At 42.5% G+C, this 26,838-nt stretch overlaps 1 protein-coding gene across 3 annotated transcripts in view; it reads right to left on the reverse strand.

Moving 5' to 3' along the window:
* The window catches only part of NBAS (NBAS subunit of NRZ tethering complex), a 498,058-nt gene that overhangs the window by 292,017 nt on the left and 179,203 nt on the right, over positions 1–26,838 (reverse strand). For all 3 annotated transcript variants that reach the window (XM_075269168.1, XM_075269167.1, XM_075269169.1), the window contains 2 exons: positions 23,737–23,839; positions 10,294–10,523 (listed from right to left, as the gene is read on the reverse strand). In XM_075269168.1, the coding sequence (XP_075125269.1) occupies positions 10,294–10,523; positions 23,737–23,839 (333 nt within the window). The remainder of the gene's footprint in view (positions 1–10,293; positions 10,524–23,736; positions 23,840–26,838) is intronic.

Raw genomic sequence — 26,838 nt, forward strand, 5'->3', positions numbered from 1 at the left:
ATTTGCAGCACAAGGAACTCAGAAGACAGTTGTGGTGACATCTAAGTGTCTTCCAAGTGCATTCCACGTTACACTCACCTCTATTGGAGCCTCCATTGCGTTTTGTTCCGATGACACGGAGCAAGATAGGTCCTGCTCTATTTTTATCAACAGAAAATGGACCTTTGATGGAGCACCAGATGGGACACTGAGGGCCTCATAGTTTTGGTTATGACAGAGTCACATGGCAACTTGAAGAACTTTGGCCAAAGTCACCATAGTCTTATTTATTAAAACCAGATAGTGAAATAAATCTCTTATTTTCTAATTGATTTCAAATCTACAAATCTATTTGATTTTATATTAGATTTTTTTAATTCTGTTTTTTGTACATGATTACAGGAAGGACCATCTGCTCTATTAACAGTATTTAGTGATATGCTTTATAACCGTCTGGATCTGACTCTATTGGGTCGCCATCTCGTACACTTACTGAATATCCACAGGTCATACGTATGATGGAGACACAGGTCACAGAGTGTGGGACCTGCACCTAAATTAAGAACATGGTCCCCTCATTTTAAAAGATTGGTAGAGGTCTCCGTCCCATCTTTCTCAAATAAACAAATAAAAAAAAAATAGATAAATAAAATTCACATCTAAACTTATGTTGACTTAACCTGTTAAGCGCGAACATCAGGAACAAGTGTCATGGCTCTATGACACTAAGAGCTGGTTGCTGATCCTTGATCAATTTTTAATATGTATTCAAATGAGTTGTTTGGTGCACGGGGTGCGTGGCTGCCCCCTAACAAGAAGACCACACCCACCGCTGAAAAGGGGTGCTCTGGCAGACGCAGCCATGTTGTGGGTCCACCAATCAGCTCATTTGGTAGACTTTAGGGTTGCAAGTTGAAAGGCCAAAACCACTGACTCAGACTCCTCTATTTTTTCCCAGCCTGACTCCTGGTCTGACTCTTTCATACGTCAGTGACTGAATTTGTATGAAAGAAAATATATAACAAATTATGAATTTAATTGTTCTATACCATGATTTTTGGAATATAATTAAAAACAATTATCTTATTTTGAAGCTGAAATGGTAACTTTTTTCTGACTACGACTCCACAGTCCTGATAGAATCTCTTTAAAATATGGCTATAAATTTTCTGAATGGTTCCAAAACATTTACATTGGTTAAGTCCGATTGGAAGTGCCACGACTATAACGGGTACAGAGATAGCAATCACACCCTGACCTTGATGTCTGGGGTAGCCCATAGAACCCTGTACCTAAGAGGACACCTTGTGTTATAAATGGCACATGGGGGGCAACTTTTGCATTGGGGCCTAAGAGCTTCCATTTTCCCTGAAATGGAACAATTGGCCGGAGCCTCATGGGGGGTTCTATGTAACACCTTGTCTCGCTGCCTTGGGCTAATTATATATAGGTCAAGGAAATATTGGACATTGTGTCCTGGTCAGACGGATCCTTCTGAAACAGCATCATTACCACCACAATATCCTGGTCTACTCAAAGACGTCCATGTACAGAGAAATCACTATCTACTGTAAGGAGGAGGAAAATTGGACTGAAAACTAGCGCATTATTTTACTACAGAAAGTCAATATCTGTGTGAGGTGTTGACCCCATTCGTAATAAATTAAATCGCTGGTAAAGCAGAAATAAGAGGGACTCGGCTTATTAAAACTTAGCCGGTACAATAAAACTTTTCTAGTTTCAGCTGTGAACTTGTGTTATTGCTGTACTCAGCTAAGCGCCGGTAAATATTCCATTAAAACTCCTGAATGCCTGGATACGCCGTAAGAAACAAAGAGCGGCTGCTCAGTGCGGGTCACATACATCCACCTAAGTTATTCAATTAGAGAGCGTGTCTGCAAGATTTCACTAGGAGACTCAAACTCATTTTGGAAAGACTGTTACAGTACTAAGTCAGTATACACACAACTGGACGACGGGATGGATCAGACTAATGTGTTTAAGGGTTATGGCAGCTGGAAAAATTCATTAATATGAAACAAATCCTCTACATTTAAAGGGGTACTAGGAGAAGATAGCGTTTAACAGTGTGAGCAAGGTCAGCGGCTGAAACCCCCAATAATAAACTATAAGTGGGAGGAGATGTGGGCGACCCAACTCTGCAGTGGCCACTGCAGGACAAGTGTGGTATTACATGGTGTAAAATCAACGTAATCAGTGACCATCTAAACGACTGGGGCAAATGTATTACATATTAATATTATACATATTACCATATTACATAATAATAATACTGGAACATGCTGGCCTATTTCTTTAACCGGTTAAAGACCAGGCCTCTTTTTTCAAAACTGACATGTGTCACTTTAAATGGCAATAACTTTGAGACGCTTTAACTTACACAAGTGATTTTGAGATTGTTTTTTTTGTAACACATTAGACTTCATGTTAGTGGTAAACACTAATCAATATTTTTTATATTGATTTATAAAAAAAATAAAAAAAATAGGAAATTTGATGGAAATTTGGAAAAAAAATTGCAATTTTCAAAATGTGAAATTCTCTGCTTTTCAGGCAGATAGCCATACCACCCAAATACATGAATAAATATTATCTACCATATCTCTGCTTTATATTGGCATCTTCTTTTGATTGTCTTTTAATTTATTTTGAATGTTACAAGGCTTACAAGTGAAACAGCGATTTTCCGGATTTACAAGAAAATTCCCCAAACTAATTTTTTTAGGGAAGACTTCAGTTCTGTAAGGAATTATAAAGGCCTGTATAATAGAAACCCCCATAAATCACCCCATTTTCAAACCTACACCCCTCAGATTATTCAAAACAGCATTTGGGATGCTTGTTAACCCTTTAAGCATTTCATAAGAATAAAAATAATATGGAGGTGAAAATTAGACATTTTTTTTTCACTAATACATTCATTTCGACCTAAAATTAACACATTCACAAAGGGTTAAAGGAGAAAATGTATCTCACATTTTGTTATGCAATTTCTCCCGTACACAGAAATCCCCCACGTGGGTGTAAACTGATTTTTGGGCACACGGCAGTGCATGGAAGGGAAGGAGCGACACTGGGTGTTTGAACAGCAGATTTTACTGGAATAAATTTCAGGCACCATGTCTCATTTGCAGTGCCCTTAGAGTACCAAAACAATGGAAACTCCCCAAAAGTGACTCCATTTTAGAATCTACACCCCTCACAGAATTCTTCAAGGGGTATAGTCAGCATTTTGACCCTACAGTTGTTTCACAGATTTTACTAGCATTGGGATGCGTAAATGAAAAATTACTAAAATGTCACTTTATCCCCAAAGTTTTCATTTTCACAAGGGGTTAAAGGAGTAAAAGCCCCCCAAAGTTTGTTAAACAATTTCTCCTGAACACGGCAATACCCCATATGTGGCCATAGCATGCTGTATGGGAACATGGTGGGGCTCGGAATGGACAGAGAGCTATTTGGCATTTGGAGGGAGATATTGCTGGAATAGTTTTGAGGTGCCATGTCGCATTTGCTGAGCCCCTAAAGTATCAATACAGTGGAAACCCCTTCAAAGGTGACCCCATTGTAGAAACTACACCTGTCAAGGAATGAATTAAGGGGTATTATCATTTTGAGCCTAAAAAATGCTTCCCAAAAATTAATGTACAAAACGAAAATTGAAATTTTTAAAAATATACCATTTCGGTGCCCAATACGTTGCACCCACTTTGTGTTGTCAGAGACCTGCACTCCTAAAACTATTAAGGGGCCATCCCGAGGGGCAAAAAATTATATATGTGGGTGTAAACTGCTGCTTGGGCACACAGCAGGGCTCAGAAGGGAAGGAGCACTGAGCTTTTTAGCTTTTGGGGTACAGATTTAGAGGGACTTTCATTGTTTTTGCAGAGCCCTGGAGGTGACAGTAAACTGGAATTCACCAAGAAGTGACCCCATTTTGTAGGGGCAATTTTAGGGTCTCTGCAAATGTGACATGGTGTCCAAACACCAACAATCTAAATCTGCACTCCAAAAGCAAGAATCTAAATCTGCACTCCAAAAGCTCTGTATGCCCACATGTATGACACTGGTGTACCCCAGATAACGTACGTAATGCCATATGTGGGTAGAAAAGGCTGATTGGGCACAGCCGGGAAGGAGCGCTATTTTGGTTTTTGGAGCACAGTTTGGTATTTGGACGTCATGCCACTTCTGTAAAGCCCCTGAATTGCCAATAAAGTGGAATCTGCAGACATGTCACCCCCATTTTGGACACTACCCCACTGATGGGATTTATCAAGTGGTGTAGCGAGTATTTTTAACCCTTGAGTGTTGCATTTATTTAGTTTCCAGAAATTAAATCGCAACTGATAATGAGATTCGCCATTTCAGTGTGCAACATGTTGTGCCCGACTTATGTCAGCAGAGACACTCCAAAACTGTTAAGCAGGTATCCCGGGCACAACAGCTTTTAGAGCGTTCATCTCTGATACAAGGCGGCTACAACATTTTACGCACTGAAATGACAGATTCCTGGAAAAATTGGTATTTTCACTTTTCACAATCAGCTTCGTATTCATTTATGGATAATAAGTTATAGCAACACTTGGGGGTTAAAAATTCTCTCTGTACCCCTGGATGAATCCTTCAGGGGTGTAGTTTCCAAAATAACGTCTCATATCAGGGGATTCCACTTTACTGGCATTTCAGCTCTGCAAAAGTGTCATGGCATCCAAAAACCAAACCGTCTGTGCTCCAAACACCAAAAAACCCTTCTTCGCTTCTGTGTCTGGCTGTGCCCTAATATCAGTTTATACCCACATATGGCATCACGTACAGTATCCCGGGTACACCAGTGTCATACATGTGGCATAAACTGCAGTTTGGGCGCACAGCAGGGCGCAGAAGGGAAGGAGCGGCTTTTGGAGTACAGATTCAGATGTTTGGTATCTGGACGCCATGTCATGTTTGTAGAGCCTGTAAGGTACCAGAAAATGGATTCCCCAAAGGAGTGACCCCATTTTGAAAACTGCACCCCTCAAAGAATTTATCAGGGGGTGTAGTGAGTATTAGTACCCCGGACGTGACTGCACAGCGGATGGTGAAGAGGGAATATATAAGCTTTGCGGAAAACATTGCAAACACCAAATTGCCTACTATGTCCCAGTAGCTCCTATGATTGGGGGAGTCACACTGGGGTCACTTTGGGGGTCACTTCTGGTGTATTTTCCCTCATAAGCTGTAAATCTGGGGAGTCCCCTGATATCCGCTCGCACAGCTTATATATTCCCTTCCTGCCGCAGCCAGTTGTGTTCTAATGATCTGGCGATTTTTGCGGACTTTTCTCTTCACATTGTTAGATGCTGTATTTTCTTTGTGTTTCTGGTGACGCGGCCATATAAGGGCTTGTTGTTTGCTAGATGAGATGTATTTTGTAATGACACCGATTTTGGGTGTCTACATCTTATTGAATACATTTTATTAACCCCTTTTGTCTGGATTTAAAAAAAAAAAAAAAAATCAATCCTGGCATTGAGTTTTACCTTTTTAATTTTTCGCCATGCAGTGTACAGTATAAGTAACATGTTACCTGTATTCTGCAGGTCGGTACGGTTACGGCGATACCTCATGTATGTTATTTTTTTATGTGATACTAATTCTGCAGAGGAAAAACACATATGGGGACATAAATCAATGTTTTTTGCATCGCCATCTTCTAAGAGGCATAACATTTTTATTTTTTGGTTGACAGTGTTGGTTGAGGGCTTATTTTTTGCGGGACAATGTGCGCTTCTTATTGTTACTGTTGTCAGGTGCATATGACTTTTTGATCACTTATTATAGCATGTTTTGTAAGGTGAGATGGCAAAAAATCATTACTTCCAGCGAGTTTTTACCATTTTTTTTTTCGGCGTTCACCGTGTACATTAAATATTATTTCAGTTTTATTGTACAGATTGTTACGGATGCGAAGATATCAGATATGCATTGTTTTTCTAAATTTTTGATGCTTTTTTGATATAATTAATTTTCTATAGAGAAAAGGGGATTTTGGGGCTTTATAACTTTATTAATTTTTTTCATACACTTTATTTTATCACATTTTTTTCACTTTTTCATGTGTCCATTTAGGACACTTCAATCATCCATACTTTGCTGATATAGTATGCAATGTGAGACACAGCCTGGGGGGGGAGGGGTAAGGTGTTAGTAACATTATTGTAACACCTAACCCCTGCTACCCCCCCCCACACACACACACACACACACACACACACACACACACACACTTAACTGGTTAAATTAATCACTGACCATGCTCCTCTTACATGGATGAAAATGAATAAGGACAGAAATGCTAGGGTTACCCGTGGTTCCTGTCTCTGCAAAATTTTGCGTTTGATGAAGAACACAGGCCAGGGAGATTATTGGGAAACACTGATGCCCTGTCAAGGGTGCATTGTATGATGGCCACAAATGCCAAGCCCTCCGGTCTGGAGAAGAGGGTGGGGGGGAATATGTAAGCCGATGGCTGGTCAGGTAATGGAGGGGGTGTATATCTCACCCAGACTACTAAGGTGGGTGAGATGAGAGAACTCCAGAAAGAACGTTTCTCAGCAGATCATTTTGTCTGCTGAGGATTATTTCAAAGTTCCAGTTACTGGGCTGGATTTTTAGGAATGACAGGTAGGTTGGTAGTGGGACCTGTCATAACACCCCCCTCCAGTCCACACTTTGGGGATGTTCTGGCAGCGACTCAGCTGCAGAGAGTCTGCTCGTCAAGGAGGCTTAAGAAGCCAGCTCCAGCAGCAGACTTTGGCAGAGCTTGGCTGGAGAGCCAAACAGAGAGGTCGGAACTTTTGGAGCTGTGTCCTGAATTATTTAACTGGCTTTTGATTTCTGCTATTCTAGGTGAGATAACCAATTCTATGTTTAGTTAGAGCCTAGACGGGAAGTGATTTATTTTTGTATTGTTTCCTTTTGTTGCTGCACTAGCTTTTTGAGTGAAAATAAAATTCTACTTTTGTTTTGGACCAAAGAAACTGGACTTGTGTGTCTATGCCACCCCACCTAGCAACCTCAGACCCTGACAATAGCAAATTGCTGTTGTCGATGATCCGCCTGCTCCCGTGTCTCAGCTCTGCTACATCGCTGCACATGCGCAGCATACCCAGCTGTATATACATATTTGCATATGGATATGTCTACTGAGCTGTGCTACAGTGCTGTCTAAGCTCTGCTACATCTGGCCATTTGGATTACAGGGGTGTTCTTATGTCAGTGTCTGAGCAGCTTCTGTGTTAGAAACAGTTGAATGTACGTCACTGAAATTGGCCACAGACTGCAGAAGACCTGCACTTTAGGCTGTGGTTGTGGAGGAAGAAGGAGAATGAAGAAGAGAGCAAAGAAACAACCCAAATAAATCTGATTGTTTCTTGCCACATGATGGGATGTTTGTAATGACTTCTCTCTTGCTTATTTCCTGATGGATGTCTTCTTACTTCCTTCCTTATTGATAATACCTTAATATATATATATATATATATATATATATATATATATATATATATATATATATATATATATATATAATACTGAGCTGCCCCTGGTGCTCCGGTATCTCCCACCATGGTCCACTCAGTTTTATTTGGTGTTGAAAAAGTGATTATTTTATAATTATATTATATTATACTATGATCAGTATTGTATAATTTTATACATAGACTGTTAAATACTGTATATACTTTCATAGGAATTCAATCACTTCATTTTTTTTTTTTTTTTTAAATAAGGGACTAGTTACTGCTAGAGATGAGCGAACACTAAAATGTTCGAGGTTCGAAATTCGATTCGAACAGCCGCTCACTGTTCGAGTGTTCGAATGGGTTTCGAACCCCATTATAGTCTATGGGGAACATATACTCGTTAAGGGGGAAACCCAAATTCGTGTCTGGAGGGTCACCAAGTCCACTATGACACCCCAGGAAATGATACCAACACCCTGGAATGACACTGGGACAGCAGGGGAAGCATGTCTGGGGGCATAAAAGTCACTTTATTTCATGGAAATCCCTGTCAGTTTGCGATTTTCGCAAGCTAACTTTTCCCCATAGAAATGCATTGGCCAGTGCTGATTGGCCAGAGTACGGAACTCGACCAATCAGCGCTGGCTCTGCTGGAGGAGGCGGAGTCTAAGATCGCTCCACACCAGTCTCCATTCAGGTCCGACCTTAGACTCCGCCTCCTCCGGCAGAGCCAGCGCTGATTGGCCGAAGGCTGGCCAATGCATTCCTATGCGAATGCAGAGACTTAGCAGTGCTGAGTCAGTTTTGCTCAACTACACATCTGATGCACACTCGGCACTGCTACATCAGATGTAGCAATCTGATGTAGCAGAGCCGAGGGTGCACTAGAACCCCTGTGCAAACTCAGTTCACGCTAATAGAATGCATTGGCCAGCGCTGATTGGCCAATGCATTCTATTAGCCCGATGAAGTAGAGCTGAATGTGTGTGCTAAGCACACACATTCAGCTCTACTTCATCGGGCTAATAGAATGCATTGGCCAGCGCTGATTGGCCAGAGTACGGAACTCGACCAATCAGCGCTGGCTCTGCTGGAGGAGGCGGAGTCTAAGATCGCTCCACACCAGTCTCCATTCAGGTCCGACCTTAGACTCCGCCTCCTCCAGCAGAGCCAGCGCTGATTGGCCGAATTCCGTACTCTGGCCAATCAGCACTGGCTAATGCATTGTATTGGCGTGATGAAGCAGTGCTGAATGTGTGTGCTTAGCACACACATTCAGCTCTACTTCATCGGGCTAATAGAATGCATTGGCCAATCAGCGCTGGCCAATGCATTCTATTAGCTTGATGAAGCCGAGTGTGCACAAGGGTTCAAGCGCACCCTCGGCTCTGATGTAGCAGAGCCGAGGCTGCACAAGGGTTCAAGCGCACCCTCGGCTCTGATGTAGCAGAGCCGAGGCTGCACAAGGGTTCAAGCGCACCCTCGGCTCTGATGTAGCAGAGCCGAGGGTGCACAAGGGTTCAAGCGCACCCTCGGCTCTGATGTAGCAGAGCCGAGGCTGCACAAGGGTTCAAGTGCACCCTCGGCTCTGCTACATCAGAGCCGAGGGTGCGCTTGAACCCTTGTGCAGCCTCGGCTCTGCTACATCAGAGCCGAGGGTGCGCTTGAACCCTTGTGCACACTCTGCTTCATCAAGCTAATAGAATGCATTGGCCAGCGCTGATTGGCCAATGCATTCTATTAGCCCGATGAAGTAGAGCTGAATGTGTGTGATAAGCACACACATTCAGCACTGCTTCATCACGCCAATACAATGCATTAGCCAGCGCTGATTGGCCAGAGTACGGAACTCGGCCAATCAGCGCTGGCTCTGCTGGAGGAGGCGGAGTCTAAGGTCGGACCTGAATGGAGACTGGTGTGGAGCGATCTTAGACTCCGCCTCCTCCAGCAGAGCCAGCGCTGATTGGTCGAGTTCCGTACTCTGGCCAATCAGCGCTGGCCAATGCATCCCTATGGGAAAAAGTTTATCTCACAAAAATCACAATTACACACCCGATAGAGCCCCAAAAAGTTATTTTTAATAACATTCCCCCCTAAATAAAGGTTATCCCTAGCTATCCCTGCCTGTACAGCTATCCCTGTCTCATAGTCACAAAGTTCACATTCTCATATGACCCGGATTTGAAATCCACTATTCGTCTAAAATGGAGGTCACCTGATTTCGGCAGCCAATGACTTTTTCCAATTTTTTTCAATGCCCCCGGTGTCGTAGTTCCTGTCCCACCTCCCCTGCACTGTTATTGGTGCAAAAAAGGCGCCAGGGAAGGTGGGAGGGGAATCGAATTTTGGCGCACTTTACCACGCGGTGTTCGATTCGATTCGAACATAGCGAACACCCTGATATCCGATCGAACATGTGTTCGATAGAACACTGTTCGCTCATCTCTAGTTACTGCTTGTGACTGCCCAGGGCTGTCCACCATTTATGAAGGAGTCAGAGTCAGAGCAGGAGTTGGAGTCTGAGTCGGTCTGTAAAAAAATGGACTCCATAGCCTTGTTTTTATGCCAGAAAACCGGTGTACGTTGTATAATAGATTTGCCCAGCTGTCTCTCTGGGGCCTGTGTATTCCACTTTTCTACGAGCACACGTGTGGGTGAAAAGGCGGAGATGACAGATGATCACAGTGTGAGTTTTAGGAAGAAAACAATACTTGCACAGTGTAGTATATAATTATCATACACAGTACAGTAAGCAAAACAGCACATTGGTAAGAGATCCAAAACCTACCGTGCCAGATCCATGCAGTTATCAGTGAGGGTGGCCGATGAGTTGAAGTATTCTCTGCTGGCAGCCAGCACCAGCTCCACGCTCTTCTCGTACTTCACCCTGTACTGGGGCTTGCCTTTTGAGCTGATGCTGACAGGAAGATCTACAGAGGTTGTGTTACAATGCATCATGTGCCCGGCCAGCTGGATGTTCTCATGTCGGCCCGAGCATAGCAAACTCTCAGCAAATATCTGAAATATGTAAAGCAAATATGAGACAATAAGAAACAGGCAACGTAGGTCAGCACAGTCTGTTTTAGGATAAAGATTATAGGGTTATTCCAACCATAGTCATGGGATATGCTGTCAATATATGACAGATCACAAGAACCAGGGCTCCCCAACTCCCAAGTCTCCTGATGAGGCAGCCAAAAGTGGTGGGGACCCAGATAGATAGACAGACAGATGATAGATAGATAGATAGATAGATAGATAGATAGATAGATAGATAAAAGGATTCCTATCTAGAATGCAAAATCCCAATGACATCATCTAATAGGCACTATCAGTCTAAGAATTGTGGTGTTTATCCAAATCCGTTCAGCCATTCCAAAGATATAAGCCTTTTTAGTATAGGTGCAAATTTAGGGTATACTAGTCAAGTAGGTAGTAACATTTTGGTTCCTGTAGGGACAGGGTCTCTGTATGCTGTATGTCATGTAGTGTTACCACCCAATTGACTAATTTGCAAAAGAGCTTATATCTTTGGAATGGATGAAAAGAGTTGGATACACAAAACACCAAAATGTTCAGATGATGTCATTGAACATTTCAGACCTGGTCATAGGTCTACTTAAAATCACAAAAGTCAGGTCTTCATTTTACATGGGTCTCCAAACTTCCCCTAATACGATATCCCTCTGTTTTTACTCCTACACCTGCCTCCTGTTAGTGAATCATATAGACACGTATAGTTGGTTCCCATGCTCTTTTGGGTGTTCCCTCCAACCAACCCCTCTGCTAAATCTAGAATTGGATACAAAACATACCAGTATCAGTCTATGTTTTCTCATTGTGGTTCCCCTGGTGTTACCTAAAACCTGACCGCTACTTATTCTGAGAACCAATGTTCATTAATGAAAACAACCCAGAATGGCAAACAAGTAAAGCAACCTTCTTAACCCTTTATAATATTCTGCTCATCAGATGGAGCCCTTACATACTTGCAGAACAATCTCACTCGCAGCTCTTCTTGCAGTCTGTGCAGGCATCATATACACAATGCTAGCTGTACACTATATGGCCGACAGCCATAGCTCATTCCCCTGACCTCACATACACATGCATGCTTGGCTCCCCTGTACGTGCCATGTGGACAAGGGAGATAACCTGCTGCCTGACGTCACTGGCTGTACCTTACCTGTCCAGAGACCAGAAGGATGAGGAATATTACAAACCAACAGCCTGATCAATATATCAGGCTGGGGAAGGGGTGGGATTGACTCCAAGCACCCCTTCCCTCAATTAGATGTTTGACGACACCCCCACCAATCATCTCTCTGAAGATGCCGCAGTGCTCACATACACTGTGGTTTCTTCCCTGTGCTGATGACATCATGTTCAGGAGCAGCTCAGTCCCAAGTGAATGGGATGAGCTATAATACAAGCACAGCCCCTATGATATACACAGTGCCGTGCTTGGTATTCAGTGTAGGGGCCGCAGTGCTCACTTAAATGTTGGCATGTTGATTAGTGGAGATTCTGAGTAATGGACCCCCACCGATCATGTACTGAAACTGGAAATACATACTGAAGTTGGTAACTTTCTATTCAGTTATCACAGGTGACTTTTGGGTTAAAAGAGAGTCTGTCACCAGAACCCGGCACATCATAGACAGGTAAATTAGGGTCTCCTGAATCATTTGGTGTTTTCACCTTGGGAATCGCTACCTACCTTTTTTCAACATGCAAATGAGCTCTTTGGAGCAATAAGGGTTTAGCTGTTGCTCCAAACATCTCATTTGCATATTGAGAGAAGTGGCAATATCTAGGCAATGGAGGCCGCAATTCTTAAAGGGAAAATAGTTTGATTCTTTAAACTCCTTTAAAATTTGACTTACATTGACCGCGATTAAAAATAATAATTTTATTTTTTTTTTTAATTTCAAACAGATTTTCACTTACATAAAATCCACCAAAGAATTTTTTCTTTTTTTTTTCTTTTTTTAATAGTAATAATATGTTTTTTTTTTTTTTTTTTTTTTTTTTTTTTTTGGGGGGGGGTGAAGGGTGAATAAACAACGTAGAATCCTCTAATGGAAAAAAACAGCAGATTTTTTTTTATAATTTTTTTTTGGGGGGGAGGGGGGTTAATAAACATAGAAGCCTTTAATGGAAAAAACTGAGCAGATTTTTTTTATTAATTAATTTATTTAATTTTTGGGGAGTGTGAATAATCAACATAGAAGACTCTAATGGATAAAAAAGACTAAGAATTTTTTTTATTTTTTTTTAGGAGGGTGAACAAACAACATAGAAGCCTTTAATGGAAAAACTGAGCAGATTTTTTTTTCTATTATTAATTAATTTATTTATTTAATTTTTGGGGGGGTGTGAATAAACAACACAGAACACTCTAATGGGAAAAAAAACTAAGCATTTTTTTTTGTGGAGGGTGAACAAACAACATAGAAGCCTTTAATAGAAAAAACTGAGCGTATGTTTTTTTTTTATTATTTTTAAAAAGAAAAAAAAAAAATTGGGGGGGGGGGTGAATAAACAACATAGAATCCTCTAATGGGAAAAACTGAGCAAGGGATGTTTTTGAAAGCAAATATGATAGTTCCTTCTGCTGGGCAATGAGGTAGCACTAACGTTGTAGAGAGAAATGGAAATAGATGGAAACGGTGCCTAAATTCATTTTTCATTGCGAGGCATCGGCGTCTAAACATGATATTATTTTAAACTCATCTAGAGCGAGATGGGACGCTCATTCATCGTATCAGGGCCGGGGACATTGATGTATAGGCGCTTCTACTGAAAATGCTGCTCCGGCTTCTATCAAGTGTAGCTGTGGTTTACAAACACATTTAGCCCTATCAGATTGAATATGTATGGGGCCGCTCTGTTCTTGTATAATGTATGATGGATGCCGGTGTCGCCGCACCTCTGGGGTCTGTCCTTGGCGCAATGCTTTCTGCCCTGTAGCTGCTCTCTTAGCAAACTGATGAGCCTGTCTGGGTTTCTAAGACACTGCATACTAATGGCTTTCGGCAGAGGTTTTGTCGCCTCATCCACAGAGTTTTTTTAAAAAAATTTTCCTAACTACTAATCCTTCATAGGTTGCCTTAAGCCAGCAATGCACAGAAAATGATGGCGCCCCAAACCCCATACATGATAATCTCTAAAGAAACGAAAATATCCAATTTTTCTCCAATCTAAATTGGCCTTGACTACTCTTCCCAGCAGTTTCACATTGCATAGGGTTACTTAAAGGGATAGTACATTGTGAACATCTCCATCTTGTAAAAGGTTCCCCTGACACGATTTTTATCATCCTGCTTCGAAACGTTGAGTTGAAGGAGAGATCAAGCATCACAGAAGCCATTACAATATCCATTGAACTCAATGGGCCATGAATGTAAAAGGGCTAAATACTTGATTCCATTTATTCTCATAAGGTTGAGTATCCTTTTCAACCTCCGTCTGAGCTTGTCGGGGTAAAATAGTAGCCCAAAATCTTTTTTTCACCCTCTACAAACTAAACACAACAAAGACTTATAGAGTATACTGTATTAAAATATGTCTAATACTGGACGATAAATCTGTCGCATTATTAGACTGTCTAATCTAAATTTATACCTCCTATTAGTTGGCTCAGTTTAAGCCAAATTACCAAAATTTAATGCGTTTTTAGGTGACACACTCTATATTCATACAAAGTGATAAAGTGTCTATAACACGTAGAGTAAGGCGTGTTAGACAGGATTTTTAGGAAAATTATACCAGAATTCCAATGCATTGTTTTCCTAAGAAATGAAAGAAAGAGGCCGTACAATGTCTTACATAGAAAGAAGAGGAGGCAGTACTATCTGTACCTAAATCATATACAGTGAGGTAGTACTATCTGTTCCTATAACATTTACAGCAAGGAAGTATTACCTATGCCCACATCATTCACAGTAGGGAAGTAGTATATGAGCCGACAATTTAGTGCAGGGAAGTACTTTCTGTGCCTAGAGCACTATCTGTGCCTACATCATTTACAACGAGAAAATACTTTCTGTGCCTACAATATTTACAATAAGGAATCACTATCTGTATCCAGATAATTTACAACAAAGAAGTGCTATCTGAGCCTACATCATTTCCAATAAGGAAATATCTTCTGTGCATATAATATTTGTGGTGAGGTAGTACTATCTGTGCTTATATAATACAGAGGGGAAATACCTCCTGTGCGTACAATATATACTATAAGTAAGTACTATGTGTGCCTATGTATTCCATTTATTTACATATATGGAAATAGTTTCATCTGTGCCTACAGGTATAGGTAGAAAAGTGTCATCTATGCCTACACTGTGCACAGCGAAGAAGTACTATCTGTGCCAAAATCATTTACAGAGAAGTAGTATTATTTGTACCTATGGTAAATCAAACAAGGAGAGACAAGGAGACAGCATTTTCTGTTCCAACATCAGATAATAGAAGAAGAGGCAGAGACAAATCCTCTACAGTATGTCTGCATCATTTACAGGAAGACAAAGAGGAGAAGTACAATCACTGCCTACATTAACTATATAGAGAGACAGGGAGGCAGTACTATCTGTGCCTACATTAGTTACAAGAAGGGGCAGAAGCAATACTATAGCTACAGTATGTCTGCATAATTTACAGGAAGACAAAGGGGAACAGTACAATCATTGCCTAAATCAGCTACATGGAGTAGGAGGGAGGCAGTACTATCTGTGCGACATCAATTACAAGAAGAGGCCAAGACAATACTGAATGTAAAGTATGTCTGCATAATTTACAAGAAGACAAACAGGAGAAGTACAATCATTAATTATATGTGCTATATATCTAACTATATAGAGAGACAGGGAGGCAGTACTATCTGTGCCTACATTAGTTACAAGAAGAGGCAGAAAAAAATACTATATCTACAGTATGACTGCATAATTTACAGGGAGACAGAGGGAAGCAATACTATCATTGCCTACATTAGCTACATAGAGAAGCAGGAAGGTAGTGTTATCTGTACCGACATCAGTTACAAGAAGAGGCGGAAGCAATACTATATCTACAGTATGTCTGCATAATTTACAGGAAGGCAAAGAGGAGAAGTACAATCATTGCCTAAATCAGCTACATGGAGTAGCAGGAAGGCAGTACTATCTGTGCCAACATCAGTTACAAGAAGAGGCAAAGACAATACTATATTTACAGTATGTCTGCATAATTTACAGGGAGACAGAGGAAAGCAATACTATCATTGCCTACACCAGTTACATGGAGAGGCAGGGATACAGTACTATCTGTGCCTAAACCATTTAGATGGATACTGTCTTCAAAGTTTATTGGGGTGTCTTCAGTGCCATTTTTGAGGAAAGGCAGGAATGCAATCTTATCTGTGCTTACATTAATTTTGTAAGAAAAAGAATATATTGCTCCACCTAGCAAGCTACACATGACATTACACAGAAATGGTAGTGACGCTGTTACCACCTGGATTGTTGTTGGACAAGACCCCAAATAAGTAAATGCGTCTTCCATAGGACCCATGTCATTTATTACAGAGCTGCACATTATTTCCATCATTACTATGACTGCAGTCATTTTGCCTTCCTTCATTGACATACATACAATACTGAATGTAGATTCCTAGCAGTAGACATATTTTCACAAATTAATTCCCATTGCTGTCAATTAGGGAAGGCAGGCACAATTACACAGCGTCTCTCCCCTAATAGACAGCTTGTCACATAACAGGTAGAAATATCACAAATCTGTCACTTCATCATAAGGGGAAAAAAAAATCTACAGCTGTTTTTATATAAAACAGTCCCCGAGGATAATTTTTTAGGTTTTTTTTTTTACTTAATTTTTTTTTTTTTTTTTTAATTCAGTTCATTTGGTAAAACTGGAAGACTAGACATAGAGCACAAGCGCACACTATATATAGGTGGAATCAAAAAGAATGGTGCAAAATATAGCCTCAGCTCCATCCGAGAACATGTAACACACATTTATTAACATGAAAAGACGCCCTATCTGCCAAAGTTTTATCTATACACTACAAATGTTCTATGTGATTAGTAACATGGCAGATGTCTAGACAGTAGTCCAGTTCTGTCCACACGCTTGCCAGCATATCCTTGTCCTGGGTCACTAGGTCATACAGATACTGTGGTTTGGTACATGCGGAAGAGTAGATACACTGATGTGGGCCTACATAAAGAAGACACAGGCGGTTAGACGTGATCGTGGTTGAACGCAGCGTACCACTGGTGAAACATATCTGTTACGGCAGATCCTTAGTTCTGGAAGAGTTTCATTCCAGTGTTGACAATCTGACTAGTTGCTTACATTATATCAGTCTCTATATTGAAGGTCATACATAGGATTCGTCTGCCATCTGGTTAATTGATTTATAGCCTCATTCTGTGCACTAATAGCCTCTTATCTACAAACCTAGCAGTGTAAAAAAGCAGAGAATAGAGTATAACAGCAGCAATTATTTGAATGTCTTTTCTAATCCTCCTACCCTCTTCATAGACTAATATGAACAAAGCAACTGTGATAAATGGAGAGCAAAGCAGGTTTCTTTAATAAGATATTACAAAGTTTCTTATTTTAACTTGAAATACAGGTTTAAGAAAAGCAGTTTATAACTGGAGGTATTGGCACTCTGGCTCAAATGAACCTACACTCACCGGCCACTTTATTAGGTACACCTGTCCAACTGCTCGTTAACTCTTAATTTCTAATCAGCCAATCACATGGCGGCAACTCAGTGCATTTAGGCATGTAGACATGGTCAAGACAATCTCCTGCAGTTCAAACCGAGCATCAGTATGGGGAAGAAAGGTGATTTGAGTGCCTTTGAACGTGGCATGGTTGTTGGTGCCAGAAGGGCTGGTCTGAGTATTTCAGAAACTGCTGATCTACTGGGATTTTCACGCACAACCATCTCTAGGGTTTACAGAGAATGGTCCGAAAAAGAAAAAACATCCAGTGAGCGGCAGTTCTGTGGGCGGAAATGCGTTGTTGATGCCAGAGGTCAGAGGAGAATGGCCAGACTGGTTCGAGCTGATAGAAAGGCAACAGTGACTCAAATAGCCACCCGTTACAACCAAGGTAGCCAGAAGAGCATCTCTGAACGCACAGTACGTCAAACTTTGAGGCAGATGGGCTACAGCAGCAGAAGACCACACCGGGTGCCACTCCTTTCAGCTAAGAACAGGAAACTGAGGCTACAATTTGCACAAGCTCATCGAAATTGGACAATTGAAGATTGGAAAAACGTTGCCTGGTCTGATGAGTCTCGATTTCTGCTGCGACATTCGGATGGTAGGGTCAGAATTTGGCGTCAACAACATGAAAGCATGGAGCCATCCTGCCTTGTATCAACGGTTCAGGCTGGTGGTGGTGGTGTCATGGTGTGGGGAATATTTTCTTGGCACTCTTTGGGCCCCTTGGTACCAATTGAGCATCGTTGCAACGCCAAAGCCTACCTGAGTATTGTTGCTGACCATGTCCATCCCTTTATGACCACAATGTACCCAACATCTGATGGCTACTTTCAGCAAGATAATGCGCCATGTCATAAAGCTGGAATCATCTCAGACTGGTTTCTTGAACATGACAATGAGTTCACTGTACTCCAATGGCCTCCACAGTCACCAGATCTCAATCCAATAGAGCATCTTTGGGATGTGGTGGAATGGGAGATTCGCATCATGGATGTGCAGCCGACAAATCTGCGGCAACTGTGTGATGCCATCATGTCAATATGGACCAAAATCTCTGAGGAATGCTTCCAGCACCTTGTTGAATCTATGCCACAAAGAATTGAGGCAGTTCTGAAGGCAAAAGGGGGTCCAACCCGTTACTAGCATGGTGTACCTAATAAAGTGGCCGGTGAGTGTATATCAAGCTACCTCAATGGAGTTGAGTAAACACTCTGAGACAAGCAATAAAGCCTTAAAGAGGACCTTTCTCCTCCTGGGGCACATGTGGTGTGATAACGCGCTAGAAAGCCGACAGTGCACTGATTTCAGCGCAATCTGCTTTCACATTCTGTGCCCCCGGTGAAGAGCACTCAGTCCTGTGCATGGGTCTAATACTCAAATCATTCTACAAGACCTCGGTATCAGATAAATCGGATATCCTCCTCCAAGATGGCTGCTCCCACGCTGGAGCCAGACAGGTGCTCCGGAGCTTTACACACAATAGCTGCAATTGTTCGATCTGTTTTTCTGTTAAAAAGACTTTCATACAATACCCCAATCTGTTCCTAAGGAAATCACAATCAGAATCTTCTGGAACCAAGTTAAAATACGAAGCGTAGGTCTTTATTTCTGAGACCCACGGGGGGTCCGGAATGTTTTCTGATTTTTTCCCCCCCTTTTTCTCCATTTAAAATTACTTTGCATTTTATTACTGTAGAAAATTGACACGTTCCGGCTCTTTGTTGAAACTCCCTCGTGCCTTTTCAGAAAGATTCCTACGTAGCTTTTATAATTTGCTTTCAAAGCTTCTCCCGGGAGAAGAGGAGATTGGCAGTCGTATCCAACTAAATCGGTAAACTGTAATAAAAAGCTTCAAATAATTTTCAACTTTTAACAGATGTCAAGCTTTCTAAGTAAATTATGCCACTAGCAGGCTTGTTCGGGCTTCGTGCGCTCGCTTGATTAAAGCGAACATGCAAATAAACAGCGTACGGCGACGTAAATTCAATTCCGTCTTAATATCAACAGTTTCCAAATAGCTTGGGAAGGTTATTCTCCGGCTGTTAACATTAAGCATCGATGCATTGTAGTCAACGGAGAGCGCGGGGTGTGTGCAAGAGATCACAGGCAGAGTAGGGTACAGCCGCGTGCAGCCGCTCTGTGATGAGTACAAGACATGGGAGCCTTGCAGTGATAAAATACCATTTAGTAGAGCAAACCAGGACTGCTGCGGAGTTCTGTAGGAATACTGCCATAGAGGCTTCCCAATCTGTCACCAGGCCTTCCTACAGCACTCCCTGTTTACAGCAAGAAAAGCGGAAATGGTTCTATTACATAACAGGCAAAAAGACTAAAAATAACATTAAAGAAAAAAGGGAACATGTTACCAGGTTCTACCCATAATGGAAATAGTTTAGATCTTGGGATCAGTGGCGTAACTAGGAATGGAGGGGCCCCGTGGCGAACTTTTGACATCCACCCCCCCCCCCCATAACCGACGCCAAAGACCCCGACCGACTCCCACCCCCCCACATTGCTGCATGCTCTATTATGCCCCATAATGGCTTCTGCACACACTATTATGCTCCATAGTGGCCCCTGCACACACTATTATTGCCCGATAGTGGCCCCTGCACACAGTATTATGCCCCATCGTGGCCCCTGCACACACTATTATACCCCATTGTGGCCCCTGCACACAGTATTATCCCCCATAGTGGCCCCTGCACACAGTATTATGCCCCATAGTGGCCCCTGCACATAGTATTATTCCCCATTGTGGCCCCTGCACACAGTATTATTCCCCATAGTGGCCCCTCTGCATAGTATCATGCCCCATAGTGGCCCCTGCACACAGTATTATGCCCCATCGTGGCCCCTGCACACACTATTATACCCCATTGTGGCCCCTGCACACAGTATTATTCCCCATAGTGGCCCCTGCACATAGTATTATTCCCCATTGTGGCCCCTGCACACAGTATTATGCCCCATAGTGGCCCCTCTGCATAGTATTATGCCCCATAGTGGCCCCTGCACACAGTATCATGCTCCATAGTGGCCCCTGCACACAGTATTATGCCCCATAGTGGCCCCTGCACACACTATTATACCCCATTGTGGCCCCTGCACACAGTATTATTCCCCATAGTGGCCCCTGCACATAGTATTATTCCCCATAGTGGCCCCTGCACACAGTATTATGCCCCACTGTGAACACCAATGAACAATTATTATACTCTGGGGTCTGAAGACCGGGGACCGAGAGGGGATACCAACATAAAAAACAATGTTACTTACCTATCCCCAGCTCCGCTGCAGTCCTCAGTGGTGTCAGCCATCTTCAATGACGTCCGGGACGTCACATGACCCAGGACGCAGGCCCAGGTCATGTGACGTCAGAGATGTCACAGTAGTAGGCCCAAAGCCTGTCTGGAGCCCGGAGAGGTAAGCAATACTGTTTATTATGTTCCTTTACCTTTCTGGAGCCTCTGATCATTATACTCGAGGGTCTGAAAAAACCCCGAGTATAATAATAGTGTTTGTGGGGCCCACGGCGTCACTTACCGATACTGGCCCGTTCCAAGATCAGTAAGTAAATAGGGCCCGTTACAGTCTGGAGTAACTCCAGCCGGTAACGACTTATTAAGAAAAAAAAAAAAAACTTCAGCGGTAGCAGCTGTCGCCAGGCCCCTAATGTCCCGGGCCCTGCAGCAGCTGCTACCCTGGTAGTTATGCCCCTGCTTGGGATCTAAAACGCCTTGAGCTGCTATCCTGATATCACACTGAAGCTAGGATAGCGGTGCTAGCTGCTATATGATGGGAGAAATAGTCAAAGAAGATCTCTGGGGAGTCCACTTAGACTTACAGTACTTTCTCAAGTAATTGAATGATATTGCTATAGGTTCCTGGCTGGTACAGACTCCAGGTTAAGAGATTGGAAGCAGCACTCAGTCCCCAGTTTGTTTTGCTTCCTCCCTCCTCTCCCGTGTTCAACACAGTGCAATGGTGGTTGGCTTTACTATAGTCTGCCAGCCCCCATAGCACTGGTAACCACTGTGGAGATGAGAGAGGAGGAAGCAGGCAGAGCGAGTCCAGAGCGAAAAATATCCATTGGTAATCCGTTTGTGTCCACTTTACATAGACCTCGATGTGTTTAAAAAAAAAAAAAAAAAAAAAAAAAAAAAAAATGTTATTGTCTGTCGTGTATCCTTATTTTTTGGACAGTGGACACGAGGCAGAAATGCAGATGGTTTTAAAATGCCATTAAAATCAATGTGTTTTTTGAATGGTCCGTTCTAACCAATTTTTACGATCTTTCGATGGGTCACAGAATTGGATTAGGTGTGAAGACACCAACACTGATGTGAATCCAGCCTTGGTGTGGTTTAGCCTACCATATCCAAAGTCCTTCTTGTTAGAAGTGGCCCTTGACAATAAATTGCTGTCCCTCCTGGGAGCCCCTTGATCAGCTGTGATCTGTGAGAAACCTGAAAGCAGGTGTTCAATTTTCATGCTGCGCCCCCACAGGTGAAGTGCAGCATTACACAGTGTCCATTCACATCAATAGATTGTGTGTGTGTAATGCCGGACAGGGAAAGTCCTCCAAGGTAAGAGATGCTCTTTACAACCACTCTCCACTCTGGACAATAGATGGGGACCCCAAACATCACCCTTCACCCCTCAAATAAGAAAAAATTACTTACTGGGAGGATTGAAAACAGCTGTACATGGCAATATTATAATATGGCATAAGCAACTTCAGGAACCGTAAGGAAAAAAACGCGGCTCTAACCGTTTACAAGAATCACAGAAGAACCATATCAAATATTTGTCACAGATAATTCTAAAACCAATTATATTACATGAGGCTGCCTTGTAAGAAGTGCTTACGTCTCCAGTACAGTTCTTAATTTCATCTAATAGGTTGTAAACTTTGTGCGCCGTCTCCATTAAGTGACAGATTCCTCCAAGTGCCTTAGGGTAAAACTAGTGTCATGCATTGCATAGATGGAAGCACACAGATGGCAGGCCGGGAAGCCGTCTCCACTCAGGGATAACTTCTACCAAAAAGAGATCGGGGAAACCACATAGTGCAAAGTAGACAGAAAAGAAAAACCTTCCCCGCTGACACCACACAGAACAGAGGAGTCACACTACAAGCTCAACTTGTCAAGATGCTCAGCTCATTACAGGTGACCGCTCGCCAATTATGTCCTATGGCTCGAGTAGCCGGCTGAGAAATGACTCCGGCTACAATTGTCTAGGAGGTTGTCTAGGAGGTTGTCATCTTCAAGTTATTCACTTTCTAGACATTTGCTTTACATAAGGACTTTCAACACGTGTGTGACACCAGGCAGCTAACCAGTGCATGAAGAATAGTCTTATATGTGGCAGCACATCTTGTATCCCCATTATACATGGTCATGTATCGCCATCATACAAGTCTCACATGTTTCAGCACATCACGTATCCCCATCATACAAGCCTCATACGTGGCAGCACATCACATATTGCCATTATATAAGTATCATATGTGGCAGCACATCACGTATCCCCATCATACAAGCCTCATATGTGGCAGCACATCACGTATCACCATCATACAAGCCTCATATGTGGCAGCACATCACGTATCACCATTATATATGTTCACATATCGCCATCATACAAGTCTCATATGTTTCAGCACATCACGTATCCCCATCATACAAGCCTCATATGTGGCAGCACATCACATATCGCCGTCATACAAGTATCATATGTGGCAGCACATCACGTATCCCAATCATACAAGTCTCATACGTGGCAGCACATCATGTATCCCATCATACAAGTCTCATATGTGGCAGCACATCACGTACCGCCATCATACAAGTCTCATACATGGCAGCACATCATGTATCCCATCATACAAGTCTCACATGTAGAAGCACATCACGTATTCCGAATATACCAGTTCAGATATCGCCATCATATCAGACTCCTATGTGGCAGCACATCACGTATCTCCATCGTACAAAACTGATATAAGCCAGCACATCTCTTTTGCCATCTTACAAGCATTATATGTGGCAGCACATCACATACCGCCATGATGCAAGTGGTATACAGTAATGCTGTAAATACCAGGTTCACACTATACAAATTGGACCAGTGGTTTGACTTCCCCAAAATTTGTGCTTTTCTACTCTTATTATATTTTTAAAGGTGTCCCCAGAAAATATTCTATTTTTTAAATCAAGTTTTATCTAAAAATTGTTGGCAAGTGTTTTTTTTAAATCTTCCATACTATTATTTATGTTTTCCGTAGTCTTATTCTATAGTGGTGGTGCCGGGATACCGCAGATCAGGGCTTGTTATCAGAATAGGGGCATAGCTGGAATAGGGGTGAGGTCTGGGTGTCGGACCCCACCAATAAGATACTCCTAGGTCATCACTATAGGGAAACACTGTAGCAGCTGGAAATCTAGCAGTAAATAGGGCACAATAGGGTGCAAAGCAGTCACCTCATAGCAGACGTCTGTGCTCAGACACGTGTACACATTCTGCTGCATGTCCAGAATATCCTGGAGTAGCCCCTTCCAATGACTCTCACTGACCGGTGGTTGCCTAAAATTAAAAACAAAAAAGATGGATGCAAAAATGAGTCAAATTACATGTAAAATGGTTGGACACAATATATTACCGTATACAGAAAATGAGAAGACCGCCGTCTTATCCAGGACTGATACATACTGGTCATCTTATTTGACCAAATAACAAAAAAAAAACCTTTTCTATGCAAATTTCAGTCTAAGGCTACAGACACATCTCCGCCAAAGTTTCCACCGTAATATCTCGTCCGTCTGAAAATCGGCAGAGGACTCCCTGTGTAACTATTTTAGAAGTCCACCCAGTGGCGAAACTACCGGGGTAGCAGCCACCTCAGGGCCCAGGACATTAGGGGGCTCAGCGGGCCCCTGATGTTTTTGGCTTTTATTATTATTTTTTTTTAATAGGCCGTTACCTATTTACTTACTGATCTTTGCTCCTGCTCAGGGTCGCCTGTGCTTCCTCTCCTGCAGAAGCGGCTGTAATCAGGAGCGGGGATCAGTAAGTAAGGCAGCGGGCCCGCGAATCCCACAAACACTTTTATCATTATACTGAGGGTTTTTTTCAGATCCCCCAGTATAATAATCGGAGGACCAAGGGAGGTGAGGGAACATAAAAAATCCCACTGTTACTTACCTTTCCTGTGCTCCAGCAGGCTTCGGGCCTGTTTGTTGACGACACGAGGCCTGGCTCACGTCTGAACCAATATTAAATATGGCTGAAATCAGTATGGAGTGCGCCAATGCCAGGGAGAGGTAAGTAAAATTGTTTTTTTATGTTTGTATCCTCCCCTGGGTCTCTGATCATTATACTCTGGGTCCACCTCCACATTGTAACAAAAATAAGCACCGCCCACTTGACTAGTAGACCTTAATCTGCAACAACACTAACAGGGCTTATAACTTTGGAACATCTGAACAAATTTGGATAAAGATAACCAACAATATGCTCAGGGTGACAGCGCTGATCAGCTGAGGTCCCTCTGTGCATTATGATCTTTCCTTGGATCCAGGTTAATTCACCAATGAGCTACAATCCTGAACTGCACCAGACTGTGCTCTTTTATAAAGAGTAATATGAATCAAAGTAGTATAATACCCTGATTTTATTACGGTATTACTAGATACCATATTTAATATTGGAAGCCCAATGTTGAGCCACAGTGCAACAGTGTATGTAAAATCTAGAAAACTCATCACCGACGACTAGATTCCAGCCACGTCTTGGAGTCATGTCCTGCAGTTTCATGAACATCCTTCATGCGACCCCAATGAGTTTGGGATCAGTGCACATAATCAGCGCCTCTCACTATGGAGTACTGTGTATTGTCACGGTGAGCTGAGCAGAGACATGTGTCTTTCTGTGACCTGATATGTAGTCTCCAGAAGCCATTGAAGCAATGAGCCACGTATATGACCATTCACATTTAATTGAGGTCATCGGCAATCCAACCGCTCAGATAATTTGCATAGAATATTTTAAAGATGGAAACCGCGATGCACACCGCATCATCACACAACGGGGGAAATATTATAGTCTATCTGGTTCCAAATCATCAAAACTTTACCAATAAACAGATAAGCACTGAAGCTACTGAAAATAGATCTGATCTCCTAAATGTTGCACTCCAAATCTTACTTAGTAGTGATCATTCATCTGTTATTGGGAAAGGGCATGGTTGGCCCAGTCCCTGCAGGTAAGTCATGATATACAGCATTAAACATGGGGTAAATCTGGACTACCATGCAAAGCTAACTCACGTTAGCTTAGGCAGGTATGCTAACCAAGGTTGAGTCTGGTGAACCAACAGAACCTGCTAGGACAAGACCAACAGAAACTAACCCCAACCCCACAAAAACCAATCCCAAAGAGAGAAGGGCTTTGAAGATTGGGAATGGGACAACTTAAAATGTCTGCTTGTGGCCTTTGCATGTGGTCATGTTGTGACAGTACTAAGAAGTCTGATAATACACAGTCTAGTCACAGTAATGTGACCACCTGTCAAAATCCAGAATAACCACCTTTGGCAGAGCGGACCGCTGCGAGACGTGCAGGAAGAGAGGGGATGTTGTGATGATGTCACTGGGATGTTGAGCCATGCCGACTCCAGTGCTGTGGCTGCACTAGGTTATGCGGTTGAGCATCCATGGCGCAAACAACCCGATCAAGGTGGTCACACAGATTCTTGATTGGGTTCAAGTCCAGGGAATATGCTGGCCAAGGATTATGGTAAACTCATCCTGGTGCTCCTCGAACCACGTACGTACACTGCAAGCTTTATGACACGTCGCATTGTCCTGCTGGTAAATGCCATCACCCTGAGGAAAAACAATTCGCATGTAGGGGTGAACATGGTCTGCAAGGACAGATGCATACTGGTGTTGATCCATCGTGACTTCCACAATGATGAGTGCACCCAGATGGCTGATGACACGCGCCTTCTGCGATTGGTTATTTAACGTTGACGTCAAAAGTAGACGGTGGTCACATTAATATGACTGGACTGTGTAATATAGGACCGAAAGAATGGATTGTGAAGAAGTGAAGAGCTCCATTTATGGTCTTAACCCTTTAATGACTTTAATCATAGAGCAAACAGTTCATCTACACCAGGCTATTTTGGTAATGGGGGCCCTTTCAATCAAACCTCGTGGAGCAGGCCAACATTTCGGATGCTGTCTCATTGTTTCAAGTGGTAGGTTCCAATTTCAAGTCTATCTTCATCCTCAGGACGCAGATAATGTTGGATACAATGATAGAGCACGGAGTCATCATCGGCCTACTAATGTGTTAAATAGCCCTGATTATACCTTTCAATGTAAAACTGCCAGTTATCCTATTAGGCCCTGCCTTGGGCACGTCAACAGTATGGTGGTATAAAAGAGGGCTAAAGAGAACCTTTAACCATCTCCCCAAATCAAAGTCTTTGTATCCTTCAATAGGCCTCCTTAAAGATTGTGTCATGCCTTTGATAATAATGTGTGATAATCTCATGGACCAGAGTAAATACGGACTGT

The sequence above is a fragment of the Leptodactylus fuscus genome, chromosome 3 (assembly GCF_031893055.1).
Source record: "Leptodactylus fuscus isolate aLepFus1 chromosome 3, aLepFus1.hap2, whole genome shotgun sequence".
Lineage (NCBI taxonomy): Eukaryota > Metazoa > Chordata > Amphibia > Anura > Leptodactylidae > Leptodactylus > Leptodactylus fuscus.